The 17,234-nt window shown below is 37.5% G+C and overlaps 1 protein-coding gene across 6 annotated transcripts in view; it reads right to left on the reverse strand.

Moving 5' to 3' along the window:
• Positions 1–17,234, reverse strand: part of ANO3 (anoctamin 3) — a 395,575-nt gene that overhangs the window by 10,370 nt on the left and 367,971 nt on the right. For all 6 annotated transcript variants that reach the window (XM_041730536.1, XM_041730537.1, XM_041730538.1 and 3 more), the window contains 6 exons: positions 13,951–14,062; positions 13,124–13,181; positions 7,506–7,603; positions 4,756–4,889; positions 3,716–3,868; positions 1,667–1,814 (listed from right to left, as the gene is read on the reverse strand). In XM_041730536.1, the coding sequence (XP_041586470.1) occupies positions 1,667–1,814; positions 3,716–3,868; positions 4,756–4,889; positions 7,506–7,603; positions 13,124–13,181; positions 13,951–14,062 (703 nt within the window). The remainder of the gene's footprint in view (positions 1–1,666; positions 1,815–3,715; positions 3,869–4,755; positions 4,890–7,505; positions 7,604–13,123; positions 13,182–13,950; positions 14,063–17,234) is intronic.

A 17,234-nucleotide genomic window follows, 5' to 3' on the forward strand; every position in this document is an offset into this window, starting at 1 on the left:
ATATCTGGTCACTGAATGAATATGGAGAAGGTGTCAGGTGCCATCTACTTGAAAGCCAGGACTTGAAATGTAACAGAGGGCCCGTGATGTAATGAACACTGGGTATTACAGAAGACTGATGAGTCACTGACCTCCACCTCTGCAGCCAACAATACATTATATGTTAATTAACTGATTTTAAAGACCCTTTAAAAAATATCCAAAAAAAAAAAGTAAACAGAACACAGAACCAGCCAATTTCATTTTCACCTGCCACTAGGGGGAAGCAAAGACAGTAGCAAAAAATGCTCCTAAGGAAGAGGGCTGCCAAATATGCCTGCATGTTATAAACCTTTAAAATCTGCTTCTAGACTTTGTTGAATTAAGAAGAAGGGACTTTTTTTATTTTTCACTAGTAATATAAAAGCAACTTATTTATATAGTCTTTCAGAGTTTATAAAATGTTACTTCAGACACTGTTTCTTTATTATAGGTCCAGATTGATGATCTTGGGCAATTGATTTGAAGTTAAAGTCCCTTGACAAGGCTCCAAAATATATTTTATTCCTTTATTACTTCTCTCTGAAAGACAGATGTTTCTGTTCAGAAAGGCACTTCAGTGTTCTGTGAAATACATCAGTTCATCAGTAGAACTCAGGGTGGATTTCATCTTAAACCATAGCTCAGCTTCTTGGGGCACATGCCCTACATCTAAGGAAGATGCATGCCCAACGCTGCTCCTGAGGAAGGAGGGGAAGTGGCTTTGCCTGTCACTACTTTATCTCCCATCACTACTTCCACATCTAAGGCTAATCTCCAGCTGAAACTCCAATTTCTGTTCCCCAAGTCCAGTGCTCTCTTGTATTCTTTCTTAATACTTGCTTTCAAGAAGGAAAGATGTGAAAAACCCATTTCTCTCCAACAGTGGTTGTAAACTGGGTGATTTTGTCCCCCAGGCAACATTTTGCAATGTCTGAAGACAATTTTAGGTTGTCACAACTTGGGGAGTAGGAAGGCTGCTATTTGTATCTACTGGAGAGGCCAAGGATACTGCTGAGCATCCTACAATGCACAAAATAGCCCCCACCTTATCCTCAAAATAGAATTATCTGGCTTAAAATGTCCATAGCACAGAGGTTGAGAAATGGTGCTGTAAAGTGTGGATTCAAATTTTAATAACAACAACAAAAAAAGACAAAGATCCAGGGCAGCGTTTTCTGCACCTTAAAATTTCTTGTTATAAATTCATTTGGAAAATTCCTTTATCACATAGCTGACATTTCCCTCCTATTCTGTATCTCCTTGCAAACTAGCTTTATTCCCTGTAAACAAATTGATTAACTAGTGTAGGCCTCCGTTTTCCCATCTATATAATCAGAAGATTGAATTGCATGATTTCTAATGTCTCTTCCAGCTCTGAACTTAACTTCTAAATACATTATAATGCTTTTAATATTTGGATGCCAGTGATGCATTTCCAAGTAAAAACACAGAGAGACTCTAAAATTATTTGATTAAAAAGCACTGTCGCCCTTTTTATCCGCTTGATTTCCTCCAAAAAGCATGCGGTAAGTACAATGATCAAAAACACTGCCCGTAATGGTCACAGAACAAAACTTCCCAATGAGTTCCCACTTCAATCACAAAAATAAAACGTATCAGAAAAATGTGTAAATTTCAACCTTACTTTTCACCATATTCAAAACGACTTGCACAGGGGCCATATTTGTATTCATAGACAAAACGTGGGATGTAATCAGATGTAATAGCAATTACAAATGCATTGGTGATCACAGCCAATATGCCAATTCCTTCAAGAATGCCATACCAGATACCTAGTAGGAGAAAGAGTGGAGATAGGGGATGAAATGGAAAAAAAAAAATTAAAACTGAATGGATCGTCTTTGGAAAGAATGTTTTACTTACTTGGGGGCTACAGCTCTGTCCATTATTTACTTTATCTCCCTACACATCAGACATCTACTGAATACTTTTCCCTAGACGGAAGATAGAACCCATGAAGGGAGATCTGAAAATTAAAATATCATCAGGAATTGTTTCAAGAATTTTTTACATTGAAAATATAAAAATGTAAAAGTTTGATGTCAAGATATGGAAATCACTAGTTGACTTTTCCAGTCTGGCATACAGGTATAAGAAAAAGCTTTTGAAATTGTATACGGTATCCACATACTATCGATTACAGTAAAAGTTGATGTTTAAAAAAATAATAATTTTTGCATTGGAAAATGCAATAAACACTAAAGCTGGAAAGGGAGTTTGAATTTTTCCTCTTTGATTTATTCTCTAGATTTCCTTTAATGTGTTTATATTATTTTAATAATGACATAATAAACATGTCTAAATTAAATAGCAATAATAATTTTAGTCGTTTTAAAAAATGGGAACTCAAGTTGAATAGCATTAAATCTCTATAGATTAGAATATTTTAATCAGCTTTGTTGGCTGTGGAGCATATATATGAGTAAAATTAACTGAAAAGGCAACTTTGCAATAATAGCCAGAAAATTCCCCAAAAAAAGAAGAGGGAAATTATGAATTTGCTTTTTCACATACTTAGAATCTCTGTTTCAGAGCTATAGTTTAGTAAAACAGTATGCTAATAATAAGGAGTCGGATCAAAGGGACAAATGGGGATTCTAGAAATATAACTAAGTTTACATATAGTTTCATAAACTAGAGATAATTCAAACAAGTTTAAAAAAAGATGGAATATTTAATAAATGTTTTGTACCCTTTAGAAGGAAAACAAGTTGGGTCTTAATTTCAGCCCCTTTGTTAACAACAAATTCCAGTTAGATCAACAATTTAAATAAAATCCTAAAATGCCAACAGATAACCAAACAACACACACATATCTAAAATATAAAACAACAACTAAAACACAGTGAAAAATCGAGAGTTCTAAAGGACATTCTAAGAATGTCATAAATGATAACTGTAAGACAGATATATCAGTGCGATTATATACACACTAAAACCTTACTCATGATAGAGTAAAAGATTAAAAACCGGCATCTGAATATATATCAAAGGTTAATATTGTAAACAGAGATAAAGATTTCCAAATCAGATATAATAGCCAAAGGTCATAAACAGTAAAGAAGAAATACAAATATATTTAATCTCATAATTATAAAAATGCAAGGAAATAAAGCAAGATATCGTTTTCCCTCCTCAGATTATTGAGGACAGAGCAGTAAAAAAAAAAAAAAAAAAAAAAAAAAAAGACCCCTTATTATACCTGATGGAAATAGAATTGGCACGATATTTCTGGAGAACACGTTGAGAAATTATCAAAATTTAAATTAAAAAAAAATTAAATGCCTACATGCTCTTTGACAAAGGAGTTCCATTCTAGGAGTTTATCTTGAGGAAATGATCAAAGTACATAGGAAGATGTACGTTCACCTCAGTGTTGTTTATAATAGAAAAAAATGAAATGATCTAAGCGTCTTCAGTTAAGGGGATGATTTTTTAGAAATGTCATATAACATGCAATAGAAATTTGTGCAGTAATTATAAAGAATGAGACAGGACTATACTAACATGGGAAGATGGATAGGAGACGATTTTTTGTTATTTTTTGTTGACCCAAACTGCTCAGTCTTGTTCAATTTGGAAGGGACCCCAACAATAGAAACCCACATGGTGCTAAGATCAAGGCACTTCTTGGCCTTAGCAATGCCAAAACCATTTAATTCCTGAATCTTACCTATGTCAGTTGCTCGAGCTGGAAGAGGCCTCCGCCACTGGGTGACAAATTTGTATGCATCCAGCCTGATCTCAATGATATTGTTTAACAAAGCCAAAAGAGGGGCCAGAGGAAAAGCCGCAACAAAGATGGTGGTAAAACCGAATTGCAAAACTGTCCAGGGAGAGAGAGCATCACAACATTAATAATATAAACAATACCATTTATTGAGTGCTTTCTTTGTGCCATATTAGGTGCTTTACATAAATCGCTTGTAATCCTTCCAATACCCCTGCAAGGTAAATATGCTCATCATATTTTGCAGTTGAAATAACTAGAGTTCATATGCGTTCAGTAAGCTTGCTAAAGGGTGGATATCAAAAAAAAAAAAAGTTAAAACCTGCATTTAAACTCTGATCTTAATGGGCTGAAAGTCTATGTGCTTTCTCCAGCATGAAGAAAGAGTGAAGGAAAAAGAAGTCAAAGAGGAGGCTTTGAAGAAAAATGCTTAGCTCTACGAGGGACTCAAGACACCTAATCTCATCCTTTCTTTTTATAGGTGAGAATAGGTCAGAGAAAAAGCGAATATCAAGACAGCACACAAAGATTTTAGAGTTGGAGTGAGAATCCTCCATTGCTTAATATAAATAATGGGGCTTCTCAAAGAAGCTAAACTCTCACCAGGTCTGAGCAAAGGTTTCTTGTAAGAAATAATCATTGCTTTATTTGCACAAGATGGCATGTTTTTGGCATAGGGATGGGTTTTGCTTTATTTTGTTCCTTTCAAATATCTGCCCTAAAGCTAGGTGTTCTACTATGAGAAAATCCTTCCCGTTGCTCAAATGTTATGGCTGACACAAGACAGATTTTGTGTCTTCCAAGGACACTGGTTTAATATCTTCCCTCGTAATGTTGAGATAAAGGTATAGATGTATTTTAGAATGCTTGGGGTTGGAAAGGAGAGAGATGGTTTTCTCTCCTGAATCAAAGCCCGTATGAAGTAAAAACAAACAAAAATGTATCAAGACGGCCAAATAGCTGTGTAGAAGTTTCTTCCTTACCCATTTCTAAATACTCATCCATCAGTCCATGAATATTCATGGGCTGCAGGTTCCAATCATTTTCCCACTGAGGTATGGACGCATCTTGTATTCCCCGCTTGATTTTATGTCGTGACCACCAGTTCTGGATCAACCTACATCACAGAGCAGACAAAGGCTTTTTGAGCCCTTACTTAACTATATGGTGAATAATTTATAGTGTATTAAGGAAAGAGAGATACCACTAAGCATTGCTGGGTGCTGGAGATATCTGCATGGTCTCCATTTCCAAGTTCCAGATGAGAGGATAGGCCTCAGCCTTCCTAGACCTTATAAACATCTACATAATGTATCTGGGAATTAATCTCCCCATACACTTACGTGCTTCCTATACTTATTAGAGAAATACCCATTTCTATGATTCCTCCCCTCCCTACCTCCCCAACCTATATAAATACATCTGTGTTGCCTGCTGTGATTGGATCTGAGCCCTTCATTGCTCATAACCTCAAATCTTCTGGGCTGTGCTCTCTGAACATGAGTAAAATCATGTCCTGCACTAAACAACTGAGCCCTAGATAAGGTTTCAAGAGATAAAGGCTCCACCCTGTGAGGTGTTAGCTGTGTGGCTTTTAGTAAGTTGATAATCACCGCTCTGGGTTTATGAACATGAATGGTTTGCGTATTAACTATTCCATTCTGCTTCTGTAGTGAGCAATAGTTTACAGGCAATGGATCTGTGTCTGAGTCCATTTAAAAGACCTAGAAAGGAATAAAACACTATTTCCTGAGCTTAGGGGGAGTCTGTACATTATGTGACTCCAAAATATCCCATAGTGGGGACTCCTGGGCAGTTATTTCAAGAGTTAGATGAAAATTACCTCTAGAATGAAGTGAATCGCACAGTGCACCTAACTCTCAGTATTAATTAACCATGGACCCAGAACTCAATGGGCGTTGGAAGAACCATCACAGACCAGAACGTGAGGTCATTGGTTCTTCAGTATATGTCCCATGGAGGTTGCCTCTGGGACCTCGTGAAGATGGAAAAGGGGCTGGGGGTTGGGACTGAGGCCCGCATAGTTCTGTTTTATTTACCACAGTCTGCATAAGGTTTAACTTTTAAAAAGAGAACTGCGTTATGAAAGTTTCCAAATCATTGCTTTGGTCCACTCCTGCTGGACTTGGAAAAGCACCAACAGGATGTCCCTTACCATGGTACATTTGGGATTTGAGAGACACAGTCCCAGCTGCCCAAGGTCATGGTAAAAACCTGTTACCCAAAGTGCATGGTATGGACACAAGCACCTGGACAATGACAATAAGAATCATTCTTAATACTATAATGACCACTCTACCACCTTTCATATGCTTATGAAGCTCTTGCATTCACAGCAAGTCAGATCCTGTGGCGGCCACTTGCTACCTAATCTCCTCAGTTATTTTCAAATGACTTTTCCACATCTGTTGAGCCTCACACAGTTGAGTCAGGGATAGGAAGGGATACAGACAATGGGCTGGGCTCCCCAGTCCTCCATCCCTCTGCTCTCTCCACTTATAAGAGATTGGTTTCCATCTCTTATAAGGATCAGTATGAAATTGAATATTGAGGATCAGTATGAATATTGAGGATCAGTATGAAAATCTCTTCACAAAACGGTTCTGTCATTTATTGTTGAAGGTTTAAAGACCACTGGGCATCTCCTGTAATCTCCTCCCTTATTTTCTAAATTAAAAAACAAACAAACAAAAAAACCCCGCAATGTCACAGATAGGTCAAATAAATCATAATCATCTTTAGCAAGAAGCAGAAAAGGAACGTGAACCAGGTCCCAGTCATCTCATCGTCCATGCTCTAAGACTGCCTGCAACTCAACACAACACTCTTCGGCAGATTGCAGGGTGGATATCACTTCCGCAGCCCTCAAGTCTCTACTTGGGAAATGTTGTGACACCATTCGTAGGCCCGCAAGGAGGAGGAATCGCAGGATAGTCAGATGACTAAGCCTAAGCTACTTGTATCATCAATTAACTAGTTCTTCTATAGTCAAGAGATTCCTCAAAATAGTAATGTTTCTAACAACCTTGGCTAGGCCTCAAAGCTTCCACAACACATTGTTTGACATAAACTCGATTTCAGTGTATTTGGAGGAGTAATATATTTTATTAGATGTAGAAGTGGGCATTCGACACCCTTCCACGTCAGCCTTCCACAACCATTAAGCTCCATCCAAAGGGACAAAAGAGAATGCTACTGTTTTGTGAAATCAATCCTGTCCTAATGACTTTTTTTTTTTCTGTGTAATAAAGAGTACAAGATCTCCCTATCTGGAATTTTATCTTTGTTTTATTGTTTTTTCAGGGAGGGAGCCTACATGGAGGTTGTCTTTGTTAAACAACCATGACCTCAGTCTTTCGGTGGCCAAAAGAAACCAGAAAGTCACTTTTATCCTTAAGAACCTACGTACTGTCAATAGTGTTTTAAGAAGAGCAACAAGCCTCTTAATGTGCTTGACATCTACTCCTTCCTTTAATCCTCACAAGTGTTCTCGAGGAGCAGAGAGCCACTGATCCCCTCTCAGAGCTGTGAAAACTGAGGCTCAGAAAGGCTAAACTCACACACAGTCACACATTTAGTGAGCAGCAGAGCAGGAATGGAACCCACACCTGTCTGCTTACCAGGCCCCAATTCTTAAGAATTATTCACACTACCTGTCCTTTTTTTGTGTGTGTAGCTATATACAAGGCAAGTCTAAAAATAAAGTGCTCACGGGTATCCCAGTTCCATGAAGTTGTTCCATATTTGCTTCAAAAACATGATGACGCCCATCTGGAGGCAGAGGTCTATCAAACAGCCACTGGGATGACACTGGAACAGAACAAGAACAATGATCTTGCTCTCAGTTGGTTACATGTCCCCACCCTCAGATCGTACAGCAAATTCTAAAAGCCAGGCTGCTCTATCTCAGTGCACAAAGAAAATAAATAAAAATAAGGAAGAAATAGCATGTATAAGGACACCAGATAGGGGAATTTTCAGTAATGAGGGTGGAATACTGATCATAATTTTAACAACAAAACAATGACTCTAACTTTTAATGAGCACTTACTATCTGCCAAGCTCTGTACTAGGCATGATCCCATTTAAGGAGTGCTGTGGAATACTGTGTATCTATTAACAACTGGGAGGTGGAAAAACATGTAAGTGTTAATAATGTGGTCTTTATAAATAATGTTTTGGACTCAGAATAGTTTTGAAAGTATAGCAAGTTTGCAGAGAAAGAGCAGAGAATGCCCATACATGCTTCAGCCAATTCCCTCCATCGCCCCTTACATTACCAACGTATATTTGTCAAAGCTGAGAAACCAACATCATCTGATGTTTTCACGTGTCTAGACTGGGCTTATGTGCTTTGACGATGGGCAGAGATCACAGACGTAAAGTGCCATTTTCACTACTTCCCCTCGGAAGTTACATGACAGCCACACGACATCACTGGTGACATTAATCTTCACCAGCTGGTTGGTACGGTCTTTGCCAGGTGTTTGCAAAGTTACTCATTTGTCCCTTTCCCTATTCTTTACTGAAGTGAGTCCTTCAAGTAAAGTCCTAGTCCGACTTCAAGATAGGAGGCAGGTGTTAAGCTCTATATCCTGGAAGGGAAGATCTACGTATATTAGAATGTGCTTTTAAGTGATAAAAACACGCCACAGATATGGGAGGGGGAATAAAAAAAGAGGGAAAAAAGCCATAAGAGACCCTTAAAGATAGTGAACAAAGGTTCACTGAGGGTTGGTGGAGGGAGGTGGGTGGGGGATGGCTACATGGGTGATGGGCATTAGGATACTTGTTATGATGAGCACTGGGTGTTGTATGGAAGTTGATGAATCACCGAATTCTTCTCCCGAAACCAGCATTGTACTGAAGGTTAACTAACTAGCATTTAAGTAAACATTTGAAGAAAAAAAAAGGAAAATTTTCCCTCTGGAAAAAACAAAAAAGCCACAGAATGGCTTGTCAGTATGATCCCCATTTTGCCTTCCCTGTGCTCCTCTGCTTTTTCAGATGTCCAATAAATGTCAGAACCAGAAACCCCACAAACAGAAATGCGATTACAATGAAAATCACAGCTGATGTGTTTTGCTTAAAAGCTTTGCGCTGCAGAAGATACTTGGGTAGGAGAGCGTGGGTCTGTTTCTTTAGAAATGGGTTCATGTCCTGCTCATAAGAACAACAGTCACTATAGCTTTGATCCAGTTTCTATTTCTGTCAAATTGGTACCAGTGGGACTTCAAAGGGAACAGATAATTAGGACACGAAGAGCCTGGTTTTCCGGTTCCAGCCCAGTAATTTAAAACTCCCTAAACTGAGTCAGAGAGAGGGCTTGCCGGTGGCAATTTTTATCGTGTAGAGAAGTCTCAGTTCTCCTATTTAAGCACGCCCCTTCTCTCTAGGATGAATTCAGGACCCCCTGAATGATGGATGGGTTCCACAGAACGGCTGAGACACAATAATTACTAAGCTACAGGGCCAGGCATAGGCCTAGATCACAGCTGCGAGATGAAACTCTTCATTTTTACAGAGAGACTGGAAGACGTAAAGTAACGCGTACAAGGTCATAGGACATTGACTGTCGGTATGGAATTCCGAGCCTTGGTCTCCTGCACCCTGGTCTTCTGCTCCTGTACATGAGGCTAAAGATGAATTCTACTTACCAAATGTGTTTGCTGCCTCGAAGGGCTGGTTTACCAAAGCATATTACTATGTGGAAAGGGAAAAAGACCATTACAGAACCATGTGATTGGCTCATTCTCCACAACCGCAGGCCAAAGTGGGGAGGCCGGATGACAGGCCATTTATAGTTTTGTTTAATTTGAGCCTTCATGATTTTGTGATTTATAGGGCGGAGAAAGGGATCCAACAGCTTCTGTGGGTCTGCCCTCCTCAAATAATAGTTCCCTTGAGCAAGATCCAGTCCTCTGATACTCTAAAATTCATTCGATAAGAGAGCTGCTACTTAGAATGAGTCAAAGGGCATGGGTGAGTGGGCAGGAGACCCAGACTTTCATTCCCACTGCAGCCCCCAAAATCGTATGACTGTGGACAACCCATAGCTGGACTTCACGTATTTTTGTCATTGGCTCTTCCTGAGAACCTCATAAGATGGGCGTTGGTATTTCCATTTTGTAAATGATGCAAAGGGGCAGATGGGACTACTAGATTCTGACACTCATGCTCCGTTCACATGAAGTATGTCTACTCTAAATCCAATTTACACGTGCGAGTCAGCAGTCATTCTGCAAGCTCTTATCAATTTCCTTGATGTTCCTGATTTTGCCTGTGTGCTATTATCCCAGCGGTGACCGGAAAGCACAGTGTTCAGAGTGTGGACTCTGAGGCTAGGTTGGTTGAATCAAACTGATGACTGCATCAGCTTATAAGTGCGTTTCTATAATTGTAGGCAAATTATATAACCTGTCGAAACTTCTGTTTCCTCAAGGTGAGTGTAATAGCAGAATTTTTGCATTGATCTATGTAGAGCAGGTAGGAACAATTGTTGGAATGTGCTGGCATATAGTAAGTACTCATTAAATATTAATCATTGTTACTATTTTTACATAGATTTACATAAAACATTTATGTGAGATATTATACAGTACAGTATGAGGAAAGGTCAGTGTAGTCAGTTCATCAATGTTTTAGCATGTTAGTACCTTTTGCTTTCTTTATAATGGCTACTATTATTTGTGCCAGGTATTTTACATGCACAATCCAGTTTTATCCACCTATCACCAATCCTACCGAGATAGCTACTCTTATCACAACTTACAAAAGAAAAAACTGAAACTAAGGAACTAAAAGCGTGCCTTTGGGTGGGGCATAATTAGAATGTAGACTGTAAGGCTCCAAAGACACAATACTTGTTACATAGCGTGGTTATGTTCTTTTCTTCGGGACTATTAGCGCCACCAGGAAAAGAAAGGGACTTCTTCATCTGTATACCCCATATTACCCACCAGAGGCCTGGAATGGAGTGTCAGTAAATGCTTATTGTAGGATTGAAGTCAGAGGGTCAATTCTTATCTTTCGTTATGTGTACACTTCTAGAATTTCTAAGGTCTATCACAAAACCACATTTTTTATTCCACTATATTCTTTTCCAAAAAAAAAAAAGATAACCTTTTGTTGGATAATATGCCCTTTATGTATGCCACACATACTGTGGAAAGTGTGTAGGATCGTTCTGAACCATTTATCCTGACACCAGTATTAGACTTATTTCCCTAGGATAACAGCATCAGAATTATTTCCCTGGGACTCCCAAAGAAGAAACATGACTTCTAATAAAAATTTTACACTTCAGAGCAAAAATATCCAATTAAAATTACTGGTGACAGCAATTTCTAACATGGCATCAATATGCAGATCTACCTGCCTGTGCCACCCTGTTCCCCACACTCCCCTTACTAATTCCAGTTGCATACTCCCGATGAAGAGTAAGCTCTGGGTGCAATCTGGGTAGACAAAAACCTTTTAGCAGATATAGTCTAGGCCATGAGTGAAAACTGCAAGTTTGGTTTGGGGACTTCCTGGAGGTCTGAAATTATGGAAGCTCTTCATCTGTTTTTACCTAAAAGGATAACACCCAGGTGGCTGTGGAGATAGAGCATTGATAACTATCAGCTACAGTTTATAGAGTGCCTGCCAAAGTCCAGAGGTGGTGCTAATTGTGTTATGCAAATTATCTCTTATCCATAAACAACTTTGCAACCTAAGTATTACTACTGCTAAGCTTAGAGACAAGGAGACAGATATTCAGAGGGGTTAAATTAGGGACAAAGAATTAATAAGTAGCAAGGTTAGCAGGTGAGCCCAGTTTTCTGTGATGTAAAGCATGTTGTATTTAGGAAGTTTGGGGGCTTTCTCCATGTATTCCAATCAATTAGAAGGCTCTAGGGAGACAACATCATTGAGGACACCCCTGAGTTTGGGGGGAACTTTTTAGAGACTGGAAATATCTGTTTTCTCAGGGAATCTTTTCTTAGCCTCTCTCTAAATTATGACCTTCTATTAGTATTACCATATACTAAATTGGATTTTACATTAGAATAATCAAAACAATTTTGAACTACAGAAGCAATAAGCAATCTGACCAATGAGAATGGACAGGGTCCAGACATGGACATGATTTCAAGATGCAGAAGATGATAAATCTTGAAATCTTATTTTGCTGATAAAAAATACATTATTAAATAATATGTGATGCCAACTGAAGGGGGGAGAATCTGGATTACCTTTTACTCAAAAATAAGCTTCTAATGCACCAAAGATATAAGTGAAAAGTTCACACTTCACAAGTGTGAGCTTTTTAAAAAATTTCTAAAATGAGAAAAATACATTTTTGGGCATGATATAAATGCCTGAAATCATTAATAGCAGTGATATTTTACTTGAAAAATGCTATAGGGTTTAAAAAAATGTATCAAAACAAAATTAAGACATCCAAGAAGATGAGAAACTTACCTGCAGCAAATTTGAAAGATTAGAGCCTAACGTTAGCATAAGGCTTAAAAACTTTTAGGACAGAGAAAAATAGTCTAGTAGAAATGAGCAAGAATAGAACACACACACGGAAATATAAAATATTCAACAAACATATGAAGAATATGCTCCATCTCACTCATAATTCAAGGAGCTGAAATCAAAAGGAGATCTCCTTCAGATGTTATATTGGTAAAAATTAAAATGTTTCTGTTGGCAGAAGTCTGAGGAAGCAGGCTCACAGACTACAGGTAGGGGCTGGCATTTGGGGGGATAATTTGTCAGTCTCAGTGACAATATACAATATGCTCAACCCTGTGATCTAGCAATACTAGACCTTTTGTTTCCATGACATACATATTATAAATCCATAAATTAAAAAAAAAACAATTATGAGACTTGGAAGATACAGATCTATTTGTGTACAGATTGGTGTTTCAAGTATGATTTCTTTTGGATGAAGTTTCCCTGCTTAAAAGGAAATCTGACATATTCAAAAGTTCAAAACCCCATGATATTGATTATAATAATTCCCCCAAAGTGAAAAAATCCCTGGAGCTAAATTTCTGAGCTTTGTGAATGGAGGAAATGGATTTGGCAGAAAATTAAAGAGCTAAGGTCAGGATCTGGGGGTTTACCCTTTTAATTCACACTCTTTTTATTTTTATTTTTTGAAAGACATAGTTCCTTTATTTCTGAACCCATAGGAACTCTCTACCAAAAATGCCTGAGATTCCACATACCCACCTTCTCTCTCTCTCTCTCTCTCCTCCCACCCGCTTCCCTCCTACATCATTGGCCCCGGTCCACACCCAGTCCCACATCCACCCTTACAAGGTTACTTACTTCCTCCAGTCTCCACCGGTTAAAAAGTTTATTGTAATTTCCCGGGTGGCCTACAAATCTGTAAAAAGCCATTTTAATTCATTAGCATTTATGTGGGGTTGGCCAAAGAACATTTACTAATGTATCACAGCAAGTGCATGTGTAGGTAGATATAAATGTTCGCTGGGGCATCCTGTCCCCAAACTGCAGACCTAGGCCACGCTTACACATCAAAGTACCTGACTTAAGGAGGAAAAAGTGGCGTGTGAATTCAATGCCGGGGGGGAGAGAAAGTACAGACAAACTAACCAAAGGAAAAATTTCCACTTTTACCTGTAGGTCTTTAATGTGTTGCTGACCTAGCTAATGAATATTAATGTAATGTGCCCGATTGTTTAGTTTAAAATGGTTTTAGCTTTAGTATGTTTCCATGGCACTGCTGGAGTGTTAAGCATAGTTTAATATGCTTCTTTTTCATACTGTGCAGCAAAGACAGCAAAAAATGTTAACATGATAAGTAGAAATTTCCACACTAAGGAGCTATAACCTGAGGATATACAAAAATCACTTTCTTATTTAACACACCATTACTGAGGATTGGATGATCATAATCCAACCCAAACATAGTACATAGGTTTTATTTAGTTTTTTTATGCCAACTTTAATTGTTAGTTGCAGCTGGAAGCACTGTACTGAGAAGTCTTTTGATGGAAAACGCATGTGAAGACTGACTAGCAGTTTTCCAAGGCAGGGGACAAGAATTCGCCATCTCTGTTAACAAATCAGCAATGGAACCCTTGGCAGTCCTTCTTTACTCTGAAAAGATAATGTACATAAAGTTGACTTACCTTCCCAAAAAGAAAGCAATATAGAAGATAGAACTATTTAAATTAACAAACTGGAAGAGAAACATCTTCAAAGCAAAGCTGTTTTCCCACTCAGATTCTGTTCGAGGATATTCTAAAAGAAAAATGGGATGTGTTCACATAGAGGAGGTGAACAAAAAGAAATATGGACAAATACTAGTTCTACGAGTTAGTCTGTGTGTCTGAATTCTAGGGTATCTGCAAAACGTGAATGGTAATGTCACTGTACATGGTTGATAAAAGGATCCAATGACACAATCTTTAGACTTTCCCCACAGCTACAAAAATAGGATGCCTGTTATTAATAATATATAAAGATTTTCGGGATTCTGCTTGCCATTGTCATTTGGAAGTCAGCATATACTTGGATGGTTGGCTCAGTCCTTCACTCAAACTGTCTATGCTTGAAGAGGGACCTACATTGTTCACAGAGTTGAGGAGTGGATATTCTGTGCAGACTGAAGTAGAATGGAAAAAAGAATAAAGGCCAAACTCAGTCATAGGAGCTAAGTTCCTGTCTCAATTCTATAGCTAATTTTCTGGTAATGCCAGGTAGATCTCTTTACATTTTTTTGCAACCAGTTTTAACATTTGTGAAACAAGGAGTCCAGACAAGATGATTTCAAGGACCTGTATACTCTCACATCCTATATTTCTATGACTCTTAAAACAAAACGAAATGATGCAAGAGACTGAATTAAGATGGCCGTGTGGACTGCAACCTCTGCTTCCACCCAGGACCCAAATAATGGTAGAGGATCTGTATGCACAGTTGATACATACTTTCATGCCATTACAAATTCTAGAAAGATAGAAAACAGATGGGATCTGATTTTGAGGAAAAGATGGGCCAGACTGTGTGCATGATCCAGTCACAGATTAGGAATAGGTCCTGGGGGATTTCAAGCCCGACTAGAATAGGTGCCAGAAATCACAGGGGTCTGCGGGGCATCCCCAACGCTGCTAGTGGGTGGGCACTGGTGACAGCAGCCAGGAGAGCCCACATTTCCCCAACGTTTTGGTAGGTTTTGTTTTCATGATTGTTTCATTCTAAACACTGTGTATATTTAGCACAAAACTTTTTTTGGAAATGAGAATATGGATTTTTAAAAAATCATGTCCTTTTCTTTGGGGGGGGGGATCTCCATTTCTAACTTTCCTGCATCATGATCCAAAAACGTTCCTTTGTGATTTCTGCTTTGGAGCAAAAAAGTTGCAGTTTCATTTGTGGTCAAATTACTTGGATATATTTTGTCTATGTATTAAGTGTTTGGAAAGAATATATTTTTTGTTGAGCATACAGTTTGTATATATTTAAAGAAAAGCTTGTTAGTTATGATATTCAAGTATTTTATATCCTGGCTTATATTTGAGTGTAGATTTGCCAACTTTTTTTTTTTTTTTTGTATTCTATCATGTTTGCTTTCTATATTTTGAAGGTTTATAAAAAGATGTATAGAAATCATGACTATTATACTGACCTGACAGACTGTTTATCAGAATGACTTATCTTTCTTTCTCACTCAAAGATATATTAAATTATGGGTTGCCTAATATTAACATGGCGACATCTGATTTTATTACTATTATCTTGAAATAACTTTTTTGTTGTTGTTGTTCCTGAATTGACCTCTGACACAGTTGAAACTCTTTTCATCAGTTGGCTTAATTTGTTTCTTGGAATCGATGCTCACTTTTTATAGATAATTCATATTATAGAGAGTTCATTATTATAAATGATTTGTTATTTGGACCATAAAACCAAGCTGAAAAAAAACGACATCACTTTGGATCAAATATTATATGTTTCTTTTCATATAAAAAATGTGATAGAACTGAAACTTTGTTTTTTTATGACTGTTGAAAGTAAAATATGTGGTTAAAATAAATCAAGAAACATAAAGTTTAAAAGATCTTTTAAATAAAAAATGTGTGACCTTTTCCAAGAGGAAAAACTTAATTTCTAATTTGAAGCACAAATTTGCACAGTCTAAAATTACACAGAATACAATGCCATATATATATTTATATGTACCTATAAATATTCAAATATTTAAAAATATGTATTTATATCTATATACACAACATTTTAAACAATATATTAAAAATTAAAAAATAAACAATATGTTAATATTTTTGTTAATTTAAATTAATACAGTCCACTCATTATTAATTTAATAGTTACAAATCCATAGGCATTTTGTCATGAGTTATAGATGGAAAAATCATATATCAAGTGCAAACTTTGGTTCTTCTGGTACTTAACACAAATAACTGTTCTATTTCCTACTATTATGGTCCTCCAAATCACTCCCTTAGCTTGTTTTCATCCTTGGCATAAAATACTTTAAAAGTAAACAAATATAAAGAATCAGAGCTAGAAGAAAGCCTTCAGACAATCTAGTTCAAGTGCATCATTATCCTGCTGAAGAAACTGTAGCTCAGAGGATTTAAGAAAAATGCGACAGATCATTCCCATTTATTGAACACTTGTCGCATGTTGGGCAGCCAACCTACAACAGTGAAATAGGAACTGTTATTCTCATTTTACCAATAACAAAATCCGAGACTCAAAAAGACAAAAAACAGAGGAAGAACCAAAGGAAGAGAAGGAAATGGTGGTGAGAGGAATGGGGGACAGAGGAAAAGGAAGAATGAAAAGAGAAAAGTTGCTCATAGTCATGTAATTTCCAAGTGATATGACCACTTATTTCCAGAGCATGACCTAGGAGCTTGTTCTTCCCTCTACACCATGTTCCTTTTGTTATTACTTGTACTTGTAAATACATGATAGGGGGAGCAAGAGTCTAGTGATACAGTTATTCCACCATAAGCAAGTGGACGCTGCCACATTTGGGTTTAAATTCTACTTATTTAACTTAATTATCTTCATTTTCTAATTCATAAAATAGGGATCCTACTATCATAGAATTGTGATGTCAGTAGAACAAAATAATGAATGCAGGGTGTCTAGCACAGTGCCTGGCATCTGATGAGTTTTGCAGCAATAAAAGATCACTGCTCAAATAGCTCTGCTTGTCCTCTGAATGGAAAGACCAAAAAAATCAAGTTTGATGATAGAAAAAAGACATTTTCAGACACATAAGGTCTCAAGAAATTTACTTTTCAGGCAAAAAAAAAAAAAAAGGAATTAAGCCAAGACAAAAGAAGACAGAAGGGTCCAAATAGTGGTATCCAATTGATACAACTCAGCATGTGGGAGAGAGGAAGCATAGATGCTGCTGACCACAGGGAGGGTAGGCTCT

The sequence above is a fragment of the Vulpes lagopus genome, chromosome 15 (assembly GCF_018345385.1).
Source record: "Vulpes lagopus strain Blue_001 chromosome 15, ASM1834538v1, whole genome shotgun sequence".
NCBI lineage: Eukaryota > Metazoa > Chordata > Mammalia > Carnivora > Canidae > Vulpes > Vulpes lagopus.